The following is a 26,586-nucleotide window of genomic DNA, read 5'->3' as shown; positions in this document are numbered from 1 at the left end:
AAATTTTTTTTTAAAACATCTTTATTGAAGTATAATTGCTTTACAATGGTGTGTTAGTTTCTGCTTTATAACAAAGTGAATCAGTTATACATATACATATGTTCCCATATCTCTTCCCTCTTGCATCTCCCTCCCTCCCACCCTCCCCATCCCACCCCTCTAGGTGGTCACAAAGCACCGAGCTGATCTCCCTGTGCTATGCGACTTGCAAGTAAATTTTAACTTGGAATGAGGGAAACAGGAAACTCACAGTACCCTTAAGAACGCCTTTATTCTTGAACTATTATATGTAAAAATGTGCAGTCGTTCACGACATTCCATGAACGAAAGAGCTAGAGTAAAATGCACTGGAATGGATGTTACTGGTGCCCCGGTCAGAGCCCCTTTACCTGGCAGGTGTACTCCATCCCCCGGCTGCTGTGGGTTTGACTGCTAGCAACTCACAGTTACCTCTTCTACAGAGAACTACCCTTGGAACTGCCACCTTGGCTCCAGTCAATGACTAACTGATGTGGGTATATAAAACCTTGCGGTAGGTCAACTCTGAGGTGTAACTCACACTCCAGAGCTCGCCATGGGGTCAGACTGAAGCCAGTCTTAGCTAAATCCAATTCTAACCTAACCTCTTTGCCTGCCCTCTCCTGCCTCCTTCATACCTAAAAGCTTTCTCGCAAAAACACTCCCTCTATAAATCAAAGGCACAACAACCCAGTCTGCTTCTAGCAAACCACCCCTCAGATAGTCACTGAAATGAAATTTCAGCTTCTGAGCTAGATAACTCCCGATCCCTTTCCTCCAGGCTTGTGGAGGGTTCAAGAGCAAAGACGGATAAGATTGGCATCCCCCTACCCCCTCAGCCCACACTATGCTTTTCCGGACTAATTATACTTGCAATTCATATTTATTCAACATGATAACCAGAGCACTTCTTCCAGGTGCCTCAATTTTATTCAAATTTAACTTTTTATTAGTACCTATTTTGTGCCAACCATGTGCTAGGGAGGTATTAGGAATGGAACGGTGAATAAGACATGATTTCTGCCCTCAAAAAAAAAGAAATCTCAGCTTCTGAGGATGTGCTTTTGGTAGAAGAACACAGAGTGAACAAACATGTAGTCTCTTCTTTTGATTTGAACACACAGAAGCAATAGCCTCTTGGCCAAATTTAGCTCCTATATAAGAACGACATTTCATCCTCTTCCCTTCCAGATGATACACATGTGGTGTCTGTAAATCAAGTGAATTCAAAACTGTTCTCAAGAGCATCCTTCCAGAGCCACGATGAAGGAGAGCACTGACAGATCATTGCTTTGTAAACTCCTTCAGATCATTGCTTTGTAAACATGATTGGGAGAGGGGAGTCAATGTATTATTTCCTGCAGGTCTTCCTTGGAATAATGCAGTTTTCTTTTCAGAAAATATGACATGGCTTGCCTCCCTCTATGAATAAAATTGCCCTTGCTTGTTTTTGAGATTTTTTTTCTCTCTGGACACAGCCTGGAAAAGAGTCAGGGAGGGCTTCCTGCAACAATGCTACACTTTTGACTGCTGGGCCATGGTGTCGGCTGTGTGTCACGTGTGGCCTTACACACGAGTGTGTGTTTGCTTCCCCTTCAGTGCTGGAAAAGTTTTAAGGCAGGAAGCAAATGATGTCCTTTGAAAAATGTCTTCTTAAATTATTGACTATGTGCTCAGAGGCCCTTTTTTTCTTATGTGAACTTCATCTAGAAAATAATAGTAGATTTAAAAAAAATTTTTTTAATGGTAAGGTCTCCTAAGTTTTCTCACTGATCATATGAGGGAGTTGGGCTGGAGGAGTTCTAAGGTTCTGTTTTTCTTTTACATATTCTGATTTTTTTACACCCTCTTCCTGGATATGCTATATTTAAACTCCATGTAAAATAATTTCTCTCAACCTATGTCAGTATTAATTTTTGTTGTTTAGCTAGCAGATCCAAAGAAGGCTGTGTGTGTGTGTGTATGTATGTATGTATGGATGTGTGTGTGTGTGTGTGTGTGTGTGTGTGTAATTTAATCTGTATCAGGGCCTATCACTGAAGCTTTCTGACTTAATATTTCTGAATGAATAACTAAAGTGAATGAATAGAAGTAGTAGAGAAAAAAAACCACTAGCTTTTATATTAGTATAGGATAACTGTTATAACAAAGACCCTAAAATCTCAGTGGTTTCAAGCAATTAAAAAAAAATAAATTAAATGAAATAAAATAAAGTCTATTGTTTGGTCACAGCCAGTGCTGTCGACAGAATCGGTAGAGGAGTGGGGCCGTGGGGTGGAGATAGTCTCTGATCCATGCAGTCACTTAGGGACTCAAGGTCCTTCCGTCTTGGGACACTTTGATCTTCAACATGTGGGCCCTAAAGTTGTTAAAGAAGGGGAAAAGAAAGTGGAGGATTACCCATAGGAAATTTTTATGAACCAGAACTGGAATTGGCCCCTTTCCACGGTCCAGAACTCAGCCCCACGGCTCTAACAGAATTGCTGGAACAGTAGGCTGGGAGATGTTACCTCATAATGTGCCCAGGCAGAAAAGGAAAACCATCAAGATCGGTGGGTTCTAGAATCCTCTGCCTTAGCTGGTTTTAAGACCTGCTAGTATTCGAGCTTGAGAGCATGATGAAAGGGGCGTGCTGACCACTGCTTTTCCTACACACCTATCCTACCCCCTCTTCATGCCACCTTTCATTTCGTACCTTTTCTCCCAACTCACACCATTTCCTTTCGTCCAGCCTCATCCTGCCTCTCTTTTATTTGATACCTTGACATAAGGAGACATAATGTGAATGTGGATGGGGACCCCTTATGAGAAGGATTTTCATGAGCCAGATAAATGGAAAAGACAGCTCACTGGAAAAGTGGCACACATTTCAGAAAAGGAATTGGGAGAGGCAGCAAGGAAGCCAGGAGATGTTGTTTTGAGTTGACTTGAGATGAGAATGGGTTATTCTAGTAGGGGACAAATCCCAAGATGAAAAGTCCATTTCTCCATGTAGTAGAAAGTAATGTCTGAACAAAATTTTATAAACTTATTATAAAATTCAGATTGAATATCCTCTCTCGTGTTTTTAACTGCATTGGAAGGACCAGCACCCACAATTAAGAACTACAACCTTTTGAGAGTAAGTCACTCCAGCTGTTCTATATTTTTTTAACATTCACATAAAAATAACATGCACATACACACATTCAATAATTGAGGAAGGTATTTTTATAAAGAACATCGTTTGCTTTCTGCCTTAAACTCTACCATCATGGAATGGGAAGCAAACATGTACACACATTCAGTAAACCTGCTCAGCAGTCAGAACTGTATTATTACAGCAGGAAATCCCCCCAGATTTGCCCCCAGGCAGTTCCTGAAGAGCTGCAGAGTTGCAGATATTGTAATACTCCTAATTTGTAATATAGATTCCTGTGATAGGGATTCCCTGCCCCAAACTCCCTTAGGTCCTGAAAGACACTAATTCGTCTCTTTGGCTGGTCATTAATGACCAGAATTGATCTCCCTTCTCACTTGTTATGCTTAGTTTAATAAAAAACACTTTCTGGAAACAAGTTCCTGTTTATGTTTGTAAGTGGTATCTCTTACACCTAAAATTCTTACATCGGACAATTTCATAGAGCCAACAGACACAAAAGTCTTTGCCAAGAACAATTCCATGAAGGGTATAAAAGCAGTGAATCCTTGGAAGTCCAGAGTAAATGACAGGACTTGCCCCCCAGATATTAAATGGGATTAAGTGCACCTTTTCTGAAAGCCATGTCAGGCAACTGCATAGTTGACACACCATATTTTTCTTCCCCCAGGGCTTTCCTGGAAAGGATGGATCCTCTGGCCCTCCGGGACCACCAGGGCCAATTGTAAGTATTTCCAGGAACTACTGGGATGTAGTACTACTTTAAAGCAGTTCATCTCTTTTGAGAGATTTTCTCCTGCCAAACCTTTCACCTTGGCGGCCATCTTTGCTATAGTGTAACAACTCGTCCCTTGGTACAGAGCTCTTCCTAAAACATCCTTAAAAAATAATGTATCCATGTGGCTTGATTATTCTGCCTCTGAGCCACTTTGCCATAAGATCACCTGCATTGATTTAGTTTTTATTAGACACAGATAAGACTTGAATTTTTTTTTCTTTTTAGATTTTTATTGGAGTATCGTTGATTTACAATGCTGTGTTAGTTTCAGGTGTACAGCAAAGTGAATCAGTTATACATATAGATATATCCCCTCTTCTTTAGATTATTTTCCCATATAGGCCATTACAAAGTATTGAGTAGCATTCCCTGTGCTCTACAGTAGGTCCTTGTTGTTTATCTATTTTCTATATAGTAGTGTGTAGATGTCACTACTATATATAAAAAAGGCTTGAATTTGAAAGAACTACATCTAACCGACAGAGTGGAGACTTTTCCAAAACCGTCTTCCTTACTTTTGTGGTGCATTAGTTGGAAACAGGAGTGAGCAGTGAATCCTGAAGACTTGGTGTTGGGCGGGGAGGTGAGGTTAATGTGCATGTTTGTTGCTCTTTCTTGAGAGCTAGCTGTTTTCGATGACAGTGAGTGAGTCCTCACCTTTACTCCATATTCCTGTCTATTAGGGCATTCCCGGAGCCCCTGGAGCCCCAGGAATCACAGGAAGCATGGGACCCCAAGGCGCCCTCGGGCCACCTGTGAGTATGTGGCTGTAGCCAGTCAGGATGGTTGCCCAGTTATCCCTCTGGTTTATTTATGTGTTTAAATTTACAGCATCTTTTTTGGTCAAAATGTTTTTTTCAGGACTGGATTCTGTGGGAATCCATAAGGAAAACAGAGAATCTCCTAGGGTAAAGATTAAGATCAGACTGTGCATATATCATGGCTAAAGACAAATGGTCCCAACAGGGAATAATCTGCAGCTAAGCTTCTGCTTATATATATTTCCATTGTTTGTTATTCTGTATTTGGCTAAGTCAACTCAATGCCATCTTTACAGGGATTGGGTACAATACTATCTGTTAATTAGGCCTGTCTCCTGGGTGAGAAATACAAGGCTGGAGAAAGTCAAGGATTAGTGAGAATGGGAAGAGATTTTTCTTTTCTAAATTCTGCGAGAAAGACAGCATTTGCCATTAAAACACACACTCACACATTCGCGAATAGTGGTGTAAATGAAAGCCCAGTGAATGGAACTAATTACCTCCCATTTCTGTGCTTCTAATCTCTTAGGTTGGTGCTTAAATGTGATCAGTGGAGGGGGTAGGGGTAGGATGGGGGAGAAACAGATGAGCCTATCTGGGCCTGTTTCTTCGCCTGTAAAATAAGGTTGTTGAATTACAGCCTCCAAAGGCACACTTGGCATCTTCTGCGACTTGCAAATTGTTCCTTCTGGGTATAATTATTAGTCAGCCTTCTGATATTGTCTGTGAGGTACCAAATCTGTATCCATAAACTAAAGCAATTGAGAAGTGTCAATGTATATACATTGCAGATGTGCTAAGGATTCATGGAACAGTGAAATCTGAAGGGTGAGGGTAGGAGAGGTTAATGAAGTAGATTTCTACTCCCTGCTATAACAATTACCACAATCTCAGGGGCTTAAAACAACAAAAATTTATTATCTTACAGTTCTGTAGGTCAGAAGCCTGATGTAGTCTCACTGGGTTTTAAAATCAAGGTGTCAGCTTTTCCTTTCTGGAAGTTCTAAGGGAGAATCTATTTCCTTGCCTTCTCTAGCTTCTAAAGACTTCCCACCATCCTTGGTTTGTGGCCCACTTTGAAGTCAGCAGTGCCGCATTTCTCTGACCATTTTTCCATAATCATATCTCCCCCGAACATAGCCCAGAAAGTTTCTTTGCTTTGAATGATGTATGTGATTACATTTGGGCCACCCGGATAATCCTAGATAATCTCCCTACATTACTTCAAGATCCTAACTAAATCACACTTCAAAGTCCTTTTGCCACATAAAGTAATATATTCACAGGTTCTGGGGATTAGGACATGAACACTTCAGGGGACTTTTTCTGCCTACCACACTGAACAAGGCATAATAGAAACATCGGTTCTCATTCAGAAAGAAACTCTCTCCCTCTAGCTACTCAGATAGTCACTCTTTATTCTTGAAACTCATTTCAATAAAATGATTTTGCCCTCAGGGTCCTATTCTAGGCTGTGATTCACATGACACATATGCAGGTACACAAACACACATAAGACATGAACATAAAAAATGCCTCCAGATTTTAGCAAACGCATCCTCATTTGCGCACCCAAATAAAGCTCTCCTTAATTGTCATTTTACAAAGCCATATACTTATGGAAGATAGCTGCATTGTCATGGTGCAAAACCCTTTTAGATCTCCTCTTTTCATATCAAATTGCTAATGGGTCACAGAAGAAAATTTGATTGCTTTATCCTCACACATCTTTTTCTATTATCTCTGCTACCAGGCTTCAGTCCACTTCCCAAAATGTGCTCCAGGGAACAAGAGTTCCAGAATATGTCAGCAGGGCTCAGAGAGCAAGGGGTTCTGGGAAAGAAGTCTCAGAGACAGTGTATACTAAAACTGTTTCTCAGAAAGTCATGACAAATTTTAGGTAGCAAAGACTTTGAGGCACCTTAAGGTGAAACAAAAAACCAAAACACTGGTTTAACTTGGTTAGACAATAAGCAAATGTATTTGTGCAGTTTCCCTTAACCCAAGCTGGGTTGATCCTAACCGCAGAGGGATGGAATGAGATAGGAAAGAACAGGCTCTGGGAGTACTTGGGAGAGAACAGCGGGCTGTGGGAGGAGTAGAGAGTGAGACATGAATTACATTAGGTAAGTAGGACCCCACCCTGCTTATCCATCTGGCCTTTTGTAGCTCTAGAATAGACTTTAAATATGGGGCATAGAAAAATAGCAATACATTTTTTTCCTGGAAATAAAACACTTGTTAATAATATTATCTTCTATTATAAATCAACAGAAAAGGACCAATGATGGTGGCATTTATATCAGAGACAGCACTGAGTATTCTCTCAAAAGCCAGTTGTTCTCTGAACCATCCAGCCCAGACTTTTCCCTGTGCTTTGGGCTGGGAGGAGCCATATGCCTGCTGGCTGCCAGACTGGCGTGTCTAGTAAAGTAGGCTCAGTGTCATGGTGTAAAGGCCTTGATTGATTTCCCATGGATGTCTGTCTAGGAAGGCGTAAGGGAAAGAGACCAAGAAAGACGCACTGCCCCACTGAAAATAGCAGTGTGTTTCCTATAGTCGGTGCCAGGAAAATGCTTGCTTTCATGAACGCTGCTTTTAGCTGCTGACTTCCCAGGACAGAATGGGCATTAATGCTGTTGCGGTCATAATTCCTACCTGAGGCTTAAGCATAAGCTAAAATATGGTGTCTCCCCTTGCAGGAGAACAGATAGTGATGAAGCACATGGAAGAAGGGACCATGCATTTAGCTTGAAATCAATATAGGTAGAAAGGTCTAGTGCTCCATCATTTAAAGAGCGCTGCATTAGAAGTCAGGAAACCTAGGTTCTAGACGTGGCCCTCACATGACCTTAACTAGCTGTGTGAGCCATGTCACTTAAGCAATTTATCTAGCTTCTCAGAATGTCAATTTCCCAATTAATTCATTTAAAAATATTTACCGAGTAGCTACAATATGTACAAGAGACATGAGGGACAAGGGTCCATGAGGGGTATAAAAGATGACCAAGATATTTTTCCACATTCATGGAAGAGCTAGAGAGAATGATGATTTTTGTTTTATATGAGAAAGTATAATAAAAGTCAGACAGTGAGAAATGCCTTAAAGGAAAGACAAGGAAAGTTCCATTGAGGGAGACAGACAGTCAGAGACAGACATACAGAGGGAGATAACCCCGTGCCCTCAGTTGAGGGTGTGAGGGGAACAGCTCCTGAAAGAGCGTGTGTTTTAATAGGATCTTTCACAGATGGGTGTGATTTCCACCTACAAAAACATGAAGATGGCATCCTTTAGATGGGGATTGTAATAAAACATAAAGCAAACACAGGGCAACCCTGTCTGTTGTACCTTTTAATATTTTTCACCTCTCTTTCTTGCTTCATCACCACTGCCACAGTTGAATTTCAAACCCTCTTCATTTCTCACCAAGACTGTCATGAGAAGCTCTAATTGCTTCTCGTGGAATGAAGAGGGTTTGAAATTAAACTGAATTAAGCAGAAGCCCCTTGCCTCTGCTCTAGCTCTGGTCTGTTCATTCTCCAGTTGCCAAAAGATCTTTCTAGTACAGATCTTTCTGTTGTGTCATTTCCTGGCTTGAATCTCCTCACTGGATCCCTGTCACCAGGGGATAGGGCCCAAATATTCAGCCACGTATACGTAGCCCTGGACGATGGGCCCTTACTTTACCCTCTGACTTGGTCTGGCATCATCCTTTCTCTTGGAGGGATGACAACATCCCTTGGAGTTGTCACCCCAAATTACTTAAAGCTCCCCCAATATATGCCATCCTGTTTCACACTTCTTTTTTTTTTTTTTTTTGCCTTTTGGGGATGCTCTTCCATTTGTTTGGGTTGCTTTCTCCTCCTTTCTCCACGTGGTGAGCTCCTGGCTATTCTCTCTCTTAAACTGTGCACTTCCTGTGTGAGGCCACCCGCATGTCCTCAGGCTGACAGACTTCATGTCAGCTATCGATGTCCATCTCTCCACAAAAGGAGAGTTCCTTGAGGGCAGAAATTTGATCATACTCATATTCTTATTCCTAGACCCCAGCTCGGTATCATAGAGGGTACTTAATAAGTGTTTGTTAAAAGAAAGAATGAAGGTATGATTGCCTTTCAGTTAGGCTGATGTTCAGGTGAGTATGAGAAGATTATTCTTATAGATTGGGGGTCAGACGTGGGAGACATTTAGAGCTGAATGAGGGATGTTTTGATTTTGGTTAGCAGACATCTAATATTTGGAGCTTGGACCATGAGATCATTCTTCTTGCCTTCAGCACTAAAATTCTGTGAATCTATGAATGTAGCTACTGTATTTTCTTTTCTTTACATTTCAAGGGTTCCTGAAATTAAAGGAAAATGTGCCACTTTTTCTTGCCTACATGTACAGGGAATGTGTGTTTTCCCTCAAAGCATACTTTGGTGGAGTTATGAACCGTAACTCACTCAGGAATTTTTAGTTTGTTTTTGTTTTACTTTGCAAAAATCAAAGAAAAAATGTCAGAGAAGTTGGAATAAAAAATAATTTCTTGCCATTCAGATATATTCACTAAATGGATCTTTCTTGGAGACCACCTAGCTACGTCCTGCAGCTACTCAGTAACAAGCATTGTGAGGCTGAGTTTGAGGAATTTCAGGCCCAATTAAATACACCCATCCCTATATACCAGAAGGTGCCCACAGCTGATGCTGTCCATTTACCTTATCACTCAGGTTTGCATTGTAGTTTCTTTTTCTTTTTTCTTCTTCTTCTTTTGTTTTTTTGGCTGCGTAGCGTGGCATGCAGGATCATAGTTCCCCAACCAGGGATCAAACCTGCATCCCCTACCATGGAAGCATGGAGTCTTAACCACTGGACCACCAGGGAAATCCCTGTAGTTTCTTTTTCTAAGTTTCAAGCATTTCAGACAAGACAACTTAATAAATGATAGCTAGCAATGGAAATATCAAAGAATACATTGGTTCAGAAACAAAAATACTCAAGATAAAATAGATTATAAGAAATGACTCAAGTAAAATGATAAGTCACTTGAAAAAAACAAAAAACAAACAAAACAAAAATCTAATTCTGAATGACTACAGTGAGGTTTGGGAGATATATGTTTGCTTTTTAAATTATTATTTAATTAGGAAAAATATTATCTTCACTGAAATAAAAGATGCTGGCTAGCAAATTTGTTGAGCAGTGTTCTCTTTCATGGCAGCAGTAGTGTGTACTGGGGAGAGTGCAGATTCTGGAGCTTAGCTGATTGGGTTCAGGTCCCATCTTTTCCATTTTCTTATTGTGTGACCTTGGGCAAGTTATTTGTCTTCTTAGTACATCACTTCCCTTATATGTAAAATGGAAGTAATATCTCATAGGGTTGTTATAAAGAATAAATAAGTTTATCTCATAGGAATCTTACAAGGATTAAATGACTTCATTTTATAGGGCTGTTATAAGAGTTAAATGAGTTAATACACCGAGGACAGTGCTTGGAACATGGTAAAATCAGCTTGAGTTTTAAACTACTAGTATTTACAAACAGTTTCTTAATATATTAAAAATGTGAAATAGTTACTTATTTTTGTTTGCTGATTTTTGTTTTTGCTTTGCGTTGAATGCTTGCAAAGGAAGTAGGCAGCAGTCCTAGATTTATAATAAATATTTAAATATTGGACTTAGTTGAATGTTCGAGTGACTCTTTTATGCAAAAAATGGGCTAGGTGGTTTTGGAAACATGAAGTAATATAAGTTATGGTCCCCAGTATTAGAGGTCTTACCATCCACACAGAGAGAAGAGAAATCCATGCAATGACTTGTCACTATACTACAATAAAAATTTAGTGTCAAATAGGTGATACTTGAACTAAGTATTGCATTAGAATATTCCTATTGTTGATACCTAATTTATAAGGTATATGCTTAATACCTTTCTCACATTTCAAATGTTTTTATACACTGACTAGACCAGGTCTGTGAGAATGAGAAGTTGTAATTTTGATGAGCAGGAGGTGGGGAAGATGGGGATAAATAACGAGACTTTGAATTCGAGGACTTTGACTTTGTCACATGGATGTGTAAGAATCACTGAGTGATTTTTGAATAGAGGAAGAGCTGCCATCAATCAACAGTCACTGCGCTTTCTAAGTTGTATGCTGGTAGTATCTGAGGAGGATGAGCCTAGTGGTTGTGTAGAGGATGAACTGGAAGGGAGGGTTTTTAGTTTGAGAAGCCAGCTAGAAGAAAGTTGCAAATGCCCTGGTGTGAGATGGTTAGGGTAGCACCTGGGTGGTGGAGTAAAAGGGATGGATATAAGAGGAATTGCAATGCAAAAAGTGTGCATGTACGTGTGTGTATGTGTGTGTAATAGACATGCAAGAGGCAAGGGAAGGGACATTCACAGAAAGATAGACAAGATGAAAAGGCAGAGGACTATGTACCAGATGAAGGAACAAGATAAAACCCCAGAAAAACAACTAAATGAAGTGGAGATAGGCAACCTTCCAGAAAAAGAATTCAGAATAATGATAGTGAAGATGATCCAGGACCTCGGAAAAAGAATGGAGGCAAAGATAGAGAAGATGCAAGAAATGTTTAACAAAGACCTAGAAGAATTAAAGAACAAACAAACAGAGATGAACAATACAATAACTGAAATGAAAAATACACTAGAAAGAATCAATAGCAGAATAACTGAGGCAGAAGAATGGATAAGTGACCTGGAAGACAGAATGGTGGAATTCACTGCTGCAGAACAGAATAAAGAAAAAAGAATGAAAAGAAATGAAGACAGCCTAAGAGACCACTGGGACAACATTAAACGCACCAACATTTATATTACAGGGGTCCCAGAAGGAGAAGAGAGAGAGAGAAAGGACCCGAGAAAATATTTGAAGCGATTATAGTTGAAAACTTCCCTAACATGGGAAAGGAAATAGCCACCCAAGTCCAGGAAGTGCAGAGAGTCCCTGGCAGGATAAACCTAAGGAGAAACATGCCGAGACACATAGTAATCAAATTGGCAAAAATTAAAGGCAAAGAAAAATTATTGAAAGCAGAAAGGGGAAAATGACAAATAACATACAAGGGAACTCCCATAAGGTTAACAGCTGATTTCTCAGCAGAAACTCTACAAGCCAGAAGAGAGTGGCATGACATATTTAAAGTGATGAAAGGGAAAAACCTACAACCAAGATTACTCTACCCGGCAAGGATCTCATTCAGATTCGATGGAGGGATCAAAAGCTTTACAGACAAGCAAAAGCTAAGAGAATTCAGCACCACCAAACCAGCACTACAAAAAATGCTAAAGGAACTTCTCTAGGTGGAAAACACAAGAGAAGAAAAGGACCTACAAAAACAAACCCATAACAATTAAGAAAATGGTAATAGGAACATACATATCGATAATTACCTTAAACCTGAATGGATTAAATGCTCCAACCAAAAGACACAGACTGGAGTAGCAATTCTCCTATAAGACAAAATAGACTTTAAAATAAAGACTATTAGAAGAGACAAAGAAGGACACTACAAAATGATCAAGGGATCAATCAAAGAAGAAGATATAACAATTGTAAATATTTATGTACCCGACAGAGGAGCACCTCAGTACATAAGGCAAATACTAACAGTCATAAAGGGGGAAATCGACAGTAACACAATCATAGTAGGGGACCTTAACACCCCACTTTCACCAATGGACAGATCATCCAAAATGAAAATAAATAAGGAAACACAAGCTTTAAATGATACATTAAACAAGATGGACTTAATTGCTATTTATAGGACATTCCATCCAAAAACAACAGAATACACATTCTTCTCAAGTTCTCATGGAACATTCTCCAAGATAGATCATATCTTGGGTCACAAATCAAGCCTTGGTAAATTTCAGAAAATTGAAATCGTATCAAGTATCTTTTCCGACCACAACACTATGAGACTAGATATCAATTACAGGAAAAAATCTGTAAGAAATACAAACACATGGAGGGTAAACAACACACTACTTAATAACCAAGAGATCACTGAAGAAATCAAAGAAGAAATCAAAAAATACCTAGAAACAAATCACAATGAAAACACAATGACCCAAAACCTATGAGCTGCAGCAAAAGCAGTTCTAAGAGGGAAGTTTATAGCTATAGAAGCCTACCTCAAGAAACAAGAAACATCTCAAATAAACAACCTAACCTTACACCTAAAGCAATTAGAGAAAGAAGAACAAAAAAACCCTAAAGTTAGCAGGAGGAAAGAAATCATAAAGATCAGATCAGAAATAAATGAAAAAGAAATGAAGGAAACGATAGCAAAGATCAATAAAACTAAAAGCTGGTTCTTTGAGAAGATAACAAAACTGATAAAACATTAGCCAGACTCATCAAGAAAAAAAGGGAGAAGACTCAAATCAATAGAATTAGAAATGAAAAAGGAGAAGTAACAACCAACACTGCCAAAATACAAAGGATCATGAGAGATTACTACAGGCAACTATATGAATAAAATGAACAACCTGGAAGAAATGGACAAATTCTTAGAAAAGCACAACCTTCCGAGACTGAACAAGGAAGAAATAGGAAATATGAACAGACCAATCACAAGCACTGAAATTGAAACTGTGATTAAAATTCTTCCAACAAACAAAAGCCCAGGACCAGATGGCTTCACAGGCGAATTCTATCAAACATTTAGAGAAGAGCTAACACCTGTCCTTCTCAAACTCTTCCAAAATATAGCAGAGGGAGGAACACTCCCAAACTCATTCTACAAGGCCACCATCACTCTGATACCAAAACCAGACAAAGTTGTCACAAGGAAAGAAAACTACAGGCCAATATCACTGAGGAACATAGATGCAAAAATCCTCAACAAAATACTAGCAAACAGAATCCAACAGCACGTTAAAAGGATCATACACTATGATCAAGTGGGGTTTTTCCCAGGAATGCAAGGATTCTTCAATATATGCAAATCAATCAACGTGATACAGCATATTAACAAATTGAAGGAGAAAAACCATATGATCATCTCAGTAGATGCAGAGAAAGCTTTCGACAAAATTCAACACCCATTTATGATAAAAACCCTGCAGAAAGTAGGCATAGAGGGAACTTTCCTCAACAAAATAAAGGCCATATATGACAAACCTGCAGCCAACATCATCCTCAATGGTGAAAAACTGAAACCATTTCCACTAAGATCAGGAACACGACAAGGTTGCCCACTCTCACCACTATTATTCAACATAGTTTTGGAAGTTTTAGCCACAGCAATCAGAGAAGAAAAAGAAATAAAAGGAATCCAAATCAGAAAAGAAGAAGTAAAGCTGTCACTGTTTGCAGATGACATGATACTATACATAGAGAATCCTAAAGATGCCACCAGAAAACTACTAGAGCTAATCAATGAATTTGGTAAAGTAGCAGGATACAAAATTCATGCACAGAAATCTCTTGCATTCCTATACACTAATGATGAAAAATCTGAAAGGGAAATTAGGAAAACACTCCCATTTACCAGTGCAACAAAAAGAATAAAATAACTAGGAATAAACCTACCTAGGGAGACAAAAGACCTGTATGCAGAAAACTATAAGACACTGATGAAAGAAATAAAAGATGACACAAACAGATGGAGAGATATACCATGTTCTTGGATTGGAAGAATCAATATTGTGAAAATGACTATACTACCCAAAGCAATCTACAGATTCAATGCAACCCCTATCAAATTACCAATGGCATTTTTTACAGAGCTAGAACAAAAACCCTTAAAATTTGTATGAAGACACAAAAGACCCCAAATAGCCAAAGCAGTCTTGAGGGAAAAAAACAGAGCTGGAGGAATCAGACTCCCTGACTTCAGACTATACTATAAAGCTACAGTAATCAAGACAATATGGTACTGGCACAAAAACAGAAATATAGATCAATGGCACAAGATAGAAAGCCCAGAGGTGATCCCACACACCTATGGTCAACTAATCTATGACAAAGGAGGCAAGGATATACAATGGAATAAAGACAGTCTCTTCAATAAGTGGTGCTGGGAAAACTGGATAGTTACATGTAAAAGAATGAAATTAGAACACTCCCTAATACCATACCCAAAGTAAACTCAAAATGGGATAGAGACCTAAATGTAAAACCAGACACTATAAAACTCTTTGAGGAAAACATAAGAAGAACACTCTTTGACATAAATCACAGCAAGATCTTTTTCATCCACCTCCTAGAGTAATGGAAATAAAAACAAAAATAAACAAATGGGACCTAAGGAAACTTAAAAGCTTTTGCAAAGCAAAGGAAACTACAAACAAGACGAAAAGACAACTCTCAGAATGGGAGAAAATATTTGCAGACGAATCAACGGACAAAGGATTAACCTCCAAAATATATAAACAGCTCATGCAGCTCAATATTAACAAAACAAACAATCCAATCCAAAAATGGGCAGAAGACCTAAATAGACATTTCTCAAAAGAGGACATACAGATGGCCAAGAAGCACATGAAAAGCTGCTCAACATCACTAATTATTAGAGAAATGCAAATCAAAACTACAATGAGGTATCACCTCACACCAGTTAGAATGGGCATCAGAATATCTACAAACAACAAATGCTGGAGAGGATGTGGAGAAAAGGGAACCCTCTTGCACTGTTGGTGGGAATGTAAATTGATACAACCACTATGGAGAGGAGCATGGAGGTTCCTTAAAAAACTAAAAATAGAACTACCATACGACACAGCAATCCCACTACTGGGCATATACCCAGAGAAAACCATAATTCAAAAAGACACATGCACCCCAATGTTCATTGCAGCACTATTTACAATAGCCAGGTCATGGAAGCAACCTAAATGCCCATCGACAGATGAATGGCTAAAGAAGATGTGGTACATATATACAATGGAATGTTACTCAACCATAAAAAGGAACAAAATTGGGTCATTTGTAGAGACGTGGATGGATCTAGAGACTGTCATACAGAGTGAAGTAAGTCAGAAAGAGAAAAACAAATATCGTATATTAGTGCATATATGTGGAACCTAGAAAAATGATACAGATGAACCAGTTTGCAGGGCAGAAATTGAGACACAGATGTAGAGAACAAACGTATGGACACCAAGGGGCGAAAGTGGCAGGGGCGGTGGTGATGTGATGAATTGGGAGACTGGGATTGACATATATACACTAATATGTATAAAATGGATAAGTAATAAGAACCTGCTGCATAAAAAATAAATAAAATAAAATTCAAAAAAAAATGAGGCAAGGGAAGGAAGGATAAAAGATATAACCAGTGGTGGGCTTGGGCTGGCTTGTACATGCTTGGGACAGTAGATTTTGCGCTTCTCTTCCCTTTGAAATTCCATCTTCAGTGACAGCACATTTGTCACTTGAAATCAGCCATAATACAAGTACACCTCTGAAAACAGCAAACAGTACAGGTGAGGGCATTTCCTTTTTCCAGAAAGCCAGTTTACCTGCACACCGTGGGGTGAACCCAGAATTTTGAATTTGGATGACTAACTGAATAGAGATTTTGGAGACGATATGAGTTTGATTTGGGACCTGTTGAGATTATAGTAACAACTGGGAACAGTCTGACAATGTGGCAAATTCCATCTATAAATGGCACTCACTATCCTTTTGATAGAGACTATAAAATGATGTTCAGTAAATCTATTACCCTGCCTTGGAGTTGAAACAAAAAGATGAAATTCTTCTGAAGACACATGTTTTGCATTATACATGTAATTTCATTGCAGAAACACTAAAAACGCCATTGTTGTATCAGTAAAAGTTTTTACAGATATGATAAAGTTTCCTATGGATCAAAGAGTAGCTAAGCCACAAAACAAAATAATGATTCAGCTGAGAATTCGTGTTAATACAAGCTCGTATTATCAGGGAGACTCAGGGAGAAAGAATTGTTTGCTGTTATTCTGGATGGAAAGCAGGGTGAGGATGTGGGATTTCACTGATTTCATCTTTTACTTGAACTCTTAAGTTGGAAGATGTTTTCCTTTCTGTGAGAGATATTCTTTCAAAAATTAAAACAGTTTATCTTTTCAGCAGAGATTTGTGAAACCAATTATGCAGCATCAGTAAAGTACAATTCAGAGGGTGGTGTTTTGTGCGAAAAGATGTGAATGACTTACTCAGTGACACTATGTTACAAAGCAGTATTGCTGCATGATCCCAATTTTGTATTCAAACATATTGTGTCTGTGCATTCAAAGGCTGGAGGAGTAAAATGTTTAAAAGAGCTATCTCTGCTTGATGAGATTACCAGTTGCTGTTTGTTTAACCCTGTTGCTGTGTATCTATTTTTGCTGTAGAATTATGAGAGCTAATAAAAAATGTTGACACAATAAGAAAAGATACACTATCATGCTTGGCTGAGTGCAGTGTCACAAGTAACTTGACAATTTAAAATTTTACAGGGTGTCCCTGGAGTAAAGGGAGAAAGAGGAGAACGAGTAAGTATCCTCTGGACTGTTGACCAGCCGCAGCTGACTGTACACCTTTTGTTGCATAAGCCTGATAAAGGATAACCATTTACTATCATGATTACTCATTGCTCTAATACCACTCCTCCTCTTCCCCCTCTCCTCAACTCGCTTGACTGTGAGCACATTTTCAAGTGGAAAGCACCCTGTGGGCTAGAAGTCAGGAGTGCTGGCTTCTAGTTGCAGATCTGCTACTATCCAGCTAGATGACCTTGGGCCATTTCTTTAAGGCTAAAATGGAGAGAATCAAACTCATCTAACTCACAAAGTGGATTTAATGAAGACATTATATAATGGGTGTGAAAAGGCTTCAGAAAAGTAAAAGCTCTATTCAAAATGCCAAGCGGTAGATTGAGGCTTGTGTATTTCCAATATGGGAACCAAGGAAGACAAAGGCAGCATGGAATCAAAGAACTGGCTGTGAAACTTAAATCAGTTTATTTTAGGGGCCTTCTATCTCCTTTGAGAAATTGTGCCACTGCTTATATAATTGTGCTGTCGGCTCTAGTAGAAACAGCAGTGACCTTGGACTCATCCAGTTACCTCTGTGAAAATTTGGTCAGTATGTTTAACTCTGTTCATCTGTAAGATGGATTTAACATCTTTCCTCTGAGTTGCTATTAGTATTAAGTAAGCCAGTGGTTGAGAAATTGCTGTATTTTAGAAGCTCTAAAGAGCGATAAATAAGGCATTAAATATGTATGGGTTTATTACAAAACTATTAAATTTTTTGGTATCTGGGGCCAGAAACACTTGAACTTTTTAATTTAATAAAGGCTCTCAGGAACCTTGTACCATGAGTGTCCGATTGCTTATACCTCCTCCGTGTGCACCATGGTGGTCAATCCTACCTGTTGCTAGGAGCCAAAGAGCCCAGGTTGGGAACAATGGGTCAAGTCCCATTTCCATCCTGGAAGTCCTGCCATTGGCTGGGTTTGAGGCTGAGAGTCAGCAGTCTGCTTTTTTCTCATCCAGGGTGACCTACAGTCTCAAGCCATGGTGAGAGCAGTGGCACATCAGGTGTGCGAACAGCTGATCCAAAGTAAGTGCATTATAGTCACAGATGTTTTCTATTACTCGTCCAAATGGGAATTTGCCTTTCGCACAAGCGTAAAGACTAAGCTTTGTCTTGTTGCAGAAACATAAGCTTTACAGATGGCCATCACTAACCCATCTAAGTGATCATTACATATTACCCTAGAGTTCTGCATTGATGGTGCAGAGGCCAAATTCCTCTCTGTTGTTTGTCCAAAAACTCTCTGTTTGCCCATATAGGTTTAACTTGACTACCCATATCAAATCTTTTATTTCTTCTTCATCTCTCCAAATGGATAGATTTTTTTCTCAGGTCCTCAGCACTTGAAAACTGCCAAACTAAGGCATCAGAAGCTACCTTCAAGCCACTAGATTTAAATCCATATCTCTTTCTTACCCATTTCTTTTGGTTAGTCCAAGGCCCTTCCCTTTATTCTTTAACATTTATACCAAAAATAATGCAGGCACACAAACATACATGCACACATGGGGACAGGCTTCATGTGAACATTTGACATGATACTTGAGCTCCGTGCCAAAAATTACACTGGAACACACTTTACATCACACCTGTCCCATTTCTTCATTTTTTTTTTTTTTTAAAATAAATTCATTTATTTATTTATTTATTTTTAGCTGTGTTGGATCTTCGTTTCTGTGCGAGGGCTTTCTCTAGTTGCGGCGAGCGGGGCCACTCTTCATTCCCGTGCGGGGGCCTCTCACTGTCGCGGCCTCTCTTGTTGTGGAGCACAGGCTCCAGACGCGCAGGCTCAGTAATTGTGGCTCACGGGCCTAGTTGCTCCGCGGCATGTGGGATCTTCCCAGACCAGGGCTCGAACCCGTGTCCCCTGCATTGGCAGGCAGACTCTCAACCACTGCGCACCAGGGAAGCCCACCATTTCTTCATTTTAAACTTGAACTTTCCCACAGGCCGGTATTTCAGTTACTGATTCATGCTCATTCACTTACATACCCACGCATCTGTGCATTTCTCCCCTGCCCACTGACTTTATATTTTGTCTCAGTAATCTAACCAGAGGGTTACTAGAGTGGGCCCTTCTCTCTGCCAGTCATTTGTTTAGTTCCACAAAGATCTGAGGCCACATGGAGATGAAATATTCCTCTCAAACCCAGACAGCTCTGGCCTGGCTCTGCTGTCAAGCCCCCCTGGTTCTGTAGCATCCACCATCTCCAAGGCCGACATTACCTAAGCGGCTGCCTTAACAGCTTTGAGGTTATATTTTTTTAACCCGGGAAGTTTGGGAGTCACATTGTAAGTGTCCAAGAAGGCGCTATTGGCTGGGTCCAAAATTCCATCTGCAGTAGATAAACCCAGATCTCACCCTGCAGAAAGCATGGAGTGAAGGTCTACAGGGGCTTGGAAGAGTTTTCATTAAGACGTAAATCTTAGGGCAAACTGAATACAAAGCTACTATCTTCAGATGTAGTAGTAATGCTCCCTATATTTTAACTTTATTTCATTTTGTATTATATTGCCCAAACTAGTGGTTGTGAAAGAGGGAATTTATCAGTTAAATGAAACTACTTAAGTTTAATGCCAAAATAGGATCTCTGAAAATACAATTAATTATAAAAGGGAAACAACATTAAGTAGAATATGTCCAAAGCTAACCTGTACCTTGGATTATTTTGTAAGTTTCTCATTTCAAGTATCCACTGTAAATGGGTGGGTAATGATTTTAAGGAAACCTAAGGGTTAAATCCTAATATGACTCACTGACCATAATATAAGGAAGATTTCACAATAGTTGCTAACTTATTCCACTGTAGAATAAAAATCTTATATAAATATGTGATTATTTGAAACATGCCCTAAAAATTGAGAGTCCAAAATCCAGTTTTTCCCCTCAGGAATTCTCAGATTCTTGTGAATAACTTCTAGGAAATAGAAGCCAGCAGGGGTTATACAAGAGCTGAAACAGGTCTGTAAAATAGGAAGGCCCTGCCTGTCAATGTCATGGTCAGAGGAAAAAAATAGAAGAGATTGTATGCCACTCTATGAGCAAAACCCAACCCACCCAGAAGCTGTATTTCTGGCACCTCAACCATCTGTCCACACACCACTTCACGTTTCTCTGGGCTTCTTATTTCCTTCCTTAGGCTTCACCTCAGAACTTGATTATCATTTAGCATATAATTCCTCACATGCTCAGTTACCTGGTTTTTAGTCCAGATCTGAATTATGCTAGGGAAGGTTATGTGGGAAGCTGTGTGAGGCTGAGGTGATGACAGCTAGAGAAGTATCGATAATAAAGGATGGCCCTTTTATCAAAGGAGGAAGCTGAAAAAGCAGATGTGGACATGTCTGATCCCACCCAGACATTCATGAACATGGCTACTAATGGCTCCTGAGTCATCAGGAAGCCAGCCCTAGTTACAGTAATGGTCCTGTGCTTAAGAACGCATTGACTATATCTTAGAAATCATCCCTCTAAAAATGGTTACTATTCTTTATTTAGGGTTGAATGTTTAAAAAGGAATAAATGACAGTCACCTGGAAAGTTCACTTCTTTGGGAAAATGTTATCTCCTGATGATGCTGAAAAATGGGGCATTATGGTATCAAATACTTTCTCAATCTATACTTCTAATTATTAAAATACATTCTTCCAGGCACAACTGAGTTAAGGGATTGTGGGAGAGAGAGCCAGATTTTTTTTAAAAATAAAGCTACTCAGAGTTTCTGCAGCTGGGACTCAAGTAAAGGTTTCTGCAAAAAGGCTTGGCAATGAAGAAATGAGTTGAAACAGAGCACTTGTCTGGGGATTTCTGAGCAAGAGGGTGGAACAGGCTTTGTGGGTTGGAAAAAAGACATATTACTCGGGTGGAAATCGCTGAGGAAAAGGGGCAGCTGGGTGAGGATTTAGGGGTCAGATAAATGTTGGCGGTGAAGAAAAAATTTATGATTTCTGGTCAGAGATGTTTACTGAGATGCTGACGTGAGCTGTGGAATTCCAAACACATGAGATGCGACTTGAATACAATCCAGCTGTTAATATCATCCAAAGTAAAATGCAAAAATTTTTCAGTTGGAAATCAACTTATTTCAGAGAGATGTGCTTCTTCCTATTGGTGGGTGTCTAACAGAATTGTTTGGAACCTTGACAAATAATACCTTCAGTTCTCCCTTTCTATGTGTGACAGTTCATCGAATGCTTCTTTGTCCTTCGTGTCTCAGGTCATATGGCCAGGTACACAGCCATCCTCAACCAGATTCCCAGCCAGTCAACATCCATCCGGACCATTCAAGGGCCTCCTGGAGAGCCTGGGAGACCAGGCTCACCTGGAACCCCTGGTGAACAAGGACCCCCAGGTGCCCCAGGCTTCCCAGGAAATGCAGGTGTGCCAGGGACCCCAGGAGAACGAGGTAAGCTGGACGACTCCTCTCACTGAGTGCGCTGAAACAGAGTGTAACAGTGGTGCTTATGCAATGATAAAGTTCCAAATAATGGACCTAAATTAATTCTATTCCATCTATTCTTCAGCTTCTCATTTATTCATCCCCAATACTGAGAAGATTGAGTAATCTACAAAACGTTTATTAAGAGCCATGTCTGCTTGTATGCCAAAGGAGGATCAGAAACCCCAATTCACCTCTAAAAGGCTTTTGAGCTAATGAGAGAAAGAGGTCCCCTCTAGATGGATGAATTAAAAAAATATGCCCATCCAGGTAGAATTACAAAATGATACCCCCCTCTGGACAGATGTAGCATCAAACATATGTGTCAACTGAAAAAAACAAACAAACAAACACACAACCTAAAAGTTGAGAATTATGTTTTATTTGGCGGATTCACTGAGGACTTAAGCCTGGGACGCAGCCTCTCAGATGGGTCTGAGGAACTGCTCCAAAGAGGTGAAAGAGGACCTGGATTTGTAGGAGTTTTGCAACAAAAACCAGGTAGTGGGAACATCAGAAGAGAACTGTTAATTAAAGAAAAACAGGCATCTCAAATTAATGAATTTAGCACTTTTCTATGAATGGGAAGATGCAAGAGTCTGGGCTTATTGAAATGATTCCTTTGATACGAACCTTAACTACCTAGAGCCAGTATTCTGTTCTTTTCCATCCTGAATCTCCTCAGGGTGCACTGCTGGGGGCAGCCGTAGTGGCTGCTGGCTTGATGGACACAGTATCTTTTGTTTGCTGATATGGCAAGCAGCATTCTTTGTCCACATGTGTCATGGCAAGTAGAGAGCTCACTTCCTAGGTCTGGTACTTTTTTTGTACAGTGCCCATACCAGGCAACGGTCAGTAGCAGCCTTGAGGTAAGGCATGAGTCATATCAACATATGATTTACATGTGCTTATGTAGACCATGCCAATTCTAAACTTCAAATTAAATACTGTTTGTGGCTCATCTTCCTATAACATGAGGCAGTATTTTATTTAATAGTTCCATGGGCCAATGTTTCATCTTTCCTACTAAAGTTTCTTTCAAATAGAGATCCTACTTAGCCTTTTCTTCTACCCTTTACAGGTCTTAGCAGTATTGTGCAATACAATAATGGACTCTTTCGATTGCTTTTCACCCAATTTTGTAATTGGCCAAGATCTCCCACTCCAGAAGCAGATCAGATCAAAGAGATGTGGGAAAATGGGGTTACATATCAGCCACAAAGAAAGTGATAGGAAAAGAGATAACCAATAAAAGTATTTTCTAGGACACAATTTTATGGAATGTAGATTGGGAGAAAAGCTAACTAGTACCTATCTGCTCTTGTGAGTCATATTGCTTTAATGAAATGGGTAGGATATACTCCTTTGATCAAATCTGAGATGTAAAATGCAGATTACCAAGATAATACCTCATGTTTATTCTTGATCCATGCCAACAGGCCATGTGCATTTCTGCCTTTGCACTTTTGGACACTTTGTTCTTCCCCCTGTGGAAATGTCCTTTCCTTTCCCTGCCTTATGTGCATCTTACTCTCAGTTCAAGGCTCAGCTTAACCCCTGTCTCATGCATGAAGTTTTTGTTGATTGTTCTAGACCAACAGATGTCTCCACCCCCTGAATACCTGATGCTCTGACCGTCTCTCCCACCCATTTTAGCAGTCATCACGTGTTAATGAACAGCATGATGGCAGAAAGCAGGGCTCAGGTCTGAATTGCTTTGCAATAATAGGTCCTCACCAGATAATTGTTGCTTTGATTGCAACCCAGTTCTGATTTTCCTTTCTAAAGGGTTTTCCTGCGCCAGGGCACTAAATCGGCAGATGTAGAGAAGGATATAATTTCCTCGCAGTGTACCAACGATCTGGCAGCCAGGAATGTGGCCACCTCTGTCAACAGGACACCCTCTAATGGGGTCAGTGATGGATCAACTGTGACTCAGGGAGCACAGAGCCAGCGCCTGAGTCACTCTCGGCAAGTCACAAGTTGCCTTTGTTCTTTTTGGAAGTCCTGTCCTTGTTCCTGCCAGATTGAGTCTTTCCTGCTCTGCAAGAACACTTGAATGCTTAGATCAGAGAAAAATCAGCCAAGGGTCCTCAAACAGTGGTCCAGACAGCCCTTGAAATATGAATTTCCGTGATATAATTTTCTGACATACATGTATGTATATATTCTGAAAGAGTATAGTAGATAAGCAAAATCCTGTATTTCACAAACACAGGTAGGATGACAGTAAGAGAAAGTGAGAAATGCCCTTTGAGCATGAGGGAAGGTGATTTTGGTTGATCACCAACTGGGAGGGTGTGCTTTGGGATTTAAGGTAGGGGTTTATAGGCCAGCGCCCAGGGGACTTTTCATTCCCAGCAAAGTATTTCAATCCTGTTGCAACTGGGATTCATGGTTGCAAGGAGAACAATAATTTAAAAAAAAAAATTTATTGAAGTACAGTTGATTTACCATGCTGTGTTAGTTTCAGGTATACAGCAAAGTGGTTCATGTTTTGATATTAGCCTTCTGGTCCAAAAACCCAGAAAAGATTGATACAGAAAAATGTCTGCCTTTCCACTAAATCAAAACAATAGAATTTTAAAACTGAAGAAACTTCAGCCGTCTTTTCTCCTGACCCTCTCATTTTATATAAAAAAGAAGCTTATAAAGTTATCGAGGCCCAAAGAGGCTAGAAGTCAGCCAATGTCAGGACTGGAAATAAAAACCAGAGATCATGTTTGATTTTTTTCTGTATAAAATATGATTATCACTATACTGTAGAATACAATTTTAAAAGGACACTTTATTATAATGAGTAAAAATAAGTACTATTACTAGGCGGTGTACTTAGACAAATAATAAGCTACAAAAGTAAGACTGAAAGAAATATGGATGTTGAGACTCTGGCATAGCATTGAGGGGAACCTCACTTTCTGCTGAGTCTTCATAAAAAAAAAAATTCGTGACTCTATTGATTTGGCTAATTTTTCACCAGAAGTACTCCATCTGATTTCTCTATTCTAATTTTTCAAAAGTTTTTCAAACTTCTTAAAACATAATGAACAAGAAGAAATACATTTTACATCATGATGCAGTATGCATGTGCATGTGTGTGCATTCAAACTTATATAACTGAGGCAAATAGAAATACTTTCCCTTACTATTGCTTCCTGTTTTCTTTTGTTAAAAGGCTGAGGGGCAGCATGGGGAATTCTGTTCAATACTCTGTAACAACCTATATGGGAAAAGAATCTGAAAAAGAAGAGATATATGTATATGTATAACAGTCACTTTGCTTTGCACCTGAAACTAATACAACATTGTATATCAACTATATTCCGATATAAAATTAAAAAAAAAAAAGACTAAGGGGCACCTTTGGATTTTATGAGCTCAGTTTGAAATACACTGTTCTAGTTCAAGATCTTTGATTAACGCCATTCTTATCATTGAAGTATCCAAAGAATATACATTTTTAGAGAATAGAAATTACAAATATTCCTTCCACATTAGCTCGGTGAAGTAGATGACCATTCATGACTTTCCTTATTACCTAACAGAAGACTGTATTTTCACTCCATCTGATTGTCTTCCTCCCTCTCATTAACCCTTTGTCTCCTTTAACTTAATTTATTTATTTTATTTATTTTTGGCTGTGTTGGGTCTTCGTTTCTGTGCGAGGGCTTTCTCTAGTTGTGGCAAGCGGGGGCCACTCTTCATCGCGGTGCGCGGGCCTCTCACTATCGCGGCCTCTCTTGTTGCGGAGCACAGGCTCCAGACGCGCAGGTTCAGTAGTTGTGGCTCACAGGCCTAGCCGCTCTGCGACATGTGGGATATTCCCGGACCGGGGCTCGAACCCGTGTCCCCTGCATTGGCAGGTGGATTCCCAACCACTGCGCCACCAGGGAAGCCCTCTCCTTTAACTTAAACAAAGTGTTTTTCATAAGATTGTGTGGAACAGTCTCTTAGCTGTCTTCTGCCATAGGTTGTAATAGAAAGAGAATCCTCAAAGCTTAATGATTCAAAGAGATCCTGCAGCTCACATTGTTCCTCCAAAGCTTAAACCCAGCTGAGACTTGGCTGATTATTGGCACCCAGAATTGAATGGGTTTGTTCCACTTGCATCACAGAAGCAAAATGTGATGCGCCTGCTTTCTCTCCTCACTTATACTACACTGTTAACTCATGTCAAAGAAAAGCGATTCCTCCATGGACTAGGTTACATTTTTGCGGCCTTTCCCCATTAAACTCTGCACCATCTTCAGGTAAATGGCTCTGTAGCCTGGCTTCCAAAATTTAGAAAAATGGGTGGGATCAGCTCTGAGGTTCCTCTCTTGTTCCTCTGTTGTTCCCTGAACTGTGACAATTGAGTCCTAACTATTCTGACCTTAACTCACTCTCCAATCAGCCTTGTGTGATTCTAACTAGATCCTCTTGACAACTCAATTTCTAATTCTGATCTCTGCATGTCATTCCCAGATGACTAATCTGTTTATTTCCTTATTCCATTTATTTAAATGTTCATTATCCACACTGATATCTTGAACCATCTATGAACCCAGACAACAGTAGCTTAGTTGGTCTAGAGTCCACAAAATTCAGTTTATTTATTTATCTGAAAAGAACTGGGAGATTTTCCTGATTTCAGTCTTCATGCAACTCCTTCAGTTTCCATGATTCTCCAAAATATATTGGATCAGAGGAACCATCCAACTAAAGATTTTCATGTTTAGATTGTATATCCATAACAGCTGGAATTCATAGCTGGTTTATTTTCTATAATAAATCAACAAATATTTATGAAATTCAAGGTTTATGTAAGGCTCTTGGCTGGGCAGTGTGTGAGATAATACTATGATTTATGGCTTTTGCTTGTTATGTTAGGCGCCAAATGCATCTGCCAATATTGTGCTCGGTCCCATATATACAATCTCATTTGGATAAAAT

The 26,586-nt window shown here is 39.6% G+C and overlaps 1 protein-coding gene across 5 annotated transcripts in view; it reads left to right on the top strand.

The window, feature by feature from the left end:
- COL14A1 (collagen type XIV alpha 1 chain) overlaps positions 1-26,586 on the top strand; it is a 241,550-nt gene that overhangs the window by 195,595 nt on the left and 19,369 nt on the right. For all 5 annotated transcript variants that reach the window (XM_036829890.1, XM_036829894.1, XM_036829891.1 and 2 more), the window contains exons 41-45: positions 3,828-3,881; positions 4,619-4,690; positions 17,134-17,169; positions 18,175-18,241; positions 21,433-21,621. In XM_036829890.1, the coding sequence (XP_036685785.1) occupies positions 3,828-3,881; positions 4,619-4,690; positions 17,134-17,169; positions 18,175-18,241; positions 21,433-21,621 (418 nt within the window). The remainder of the gene's footprint in view (positions 1-3,827; positions 3,882-4,618; positions 4,691-17,133; positions 17,170-18,174; positions 18,242-21,432; positions 21,622-26,586) is intronic.

Source organism: Balaenoptera musculus, chromosome 17, assembly GCF_009873245.2.
Source record: "Balaenoptera musculus isolate JJ_BM4_2016_0621 chromosome 17, mBalMus1.pri.v3, whole genome shotgun sequence".
Taxonomy (NCBI): Eukaryota; Metazoa; Chordata; class Mammalia; order Artiodactyla; family Balaenopteridae; genus Balaenoptera; species Balaenoptera musculus.
The sequence above is the reverse complement of the archived record's forward strand: the minus strand, read 5'-3'. Positions and strand labels throughout refer to the sequence as shown.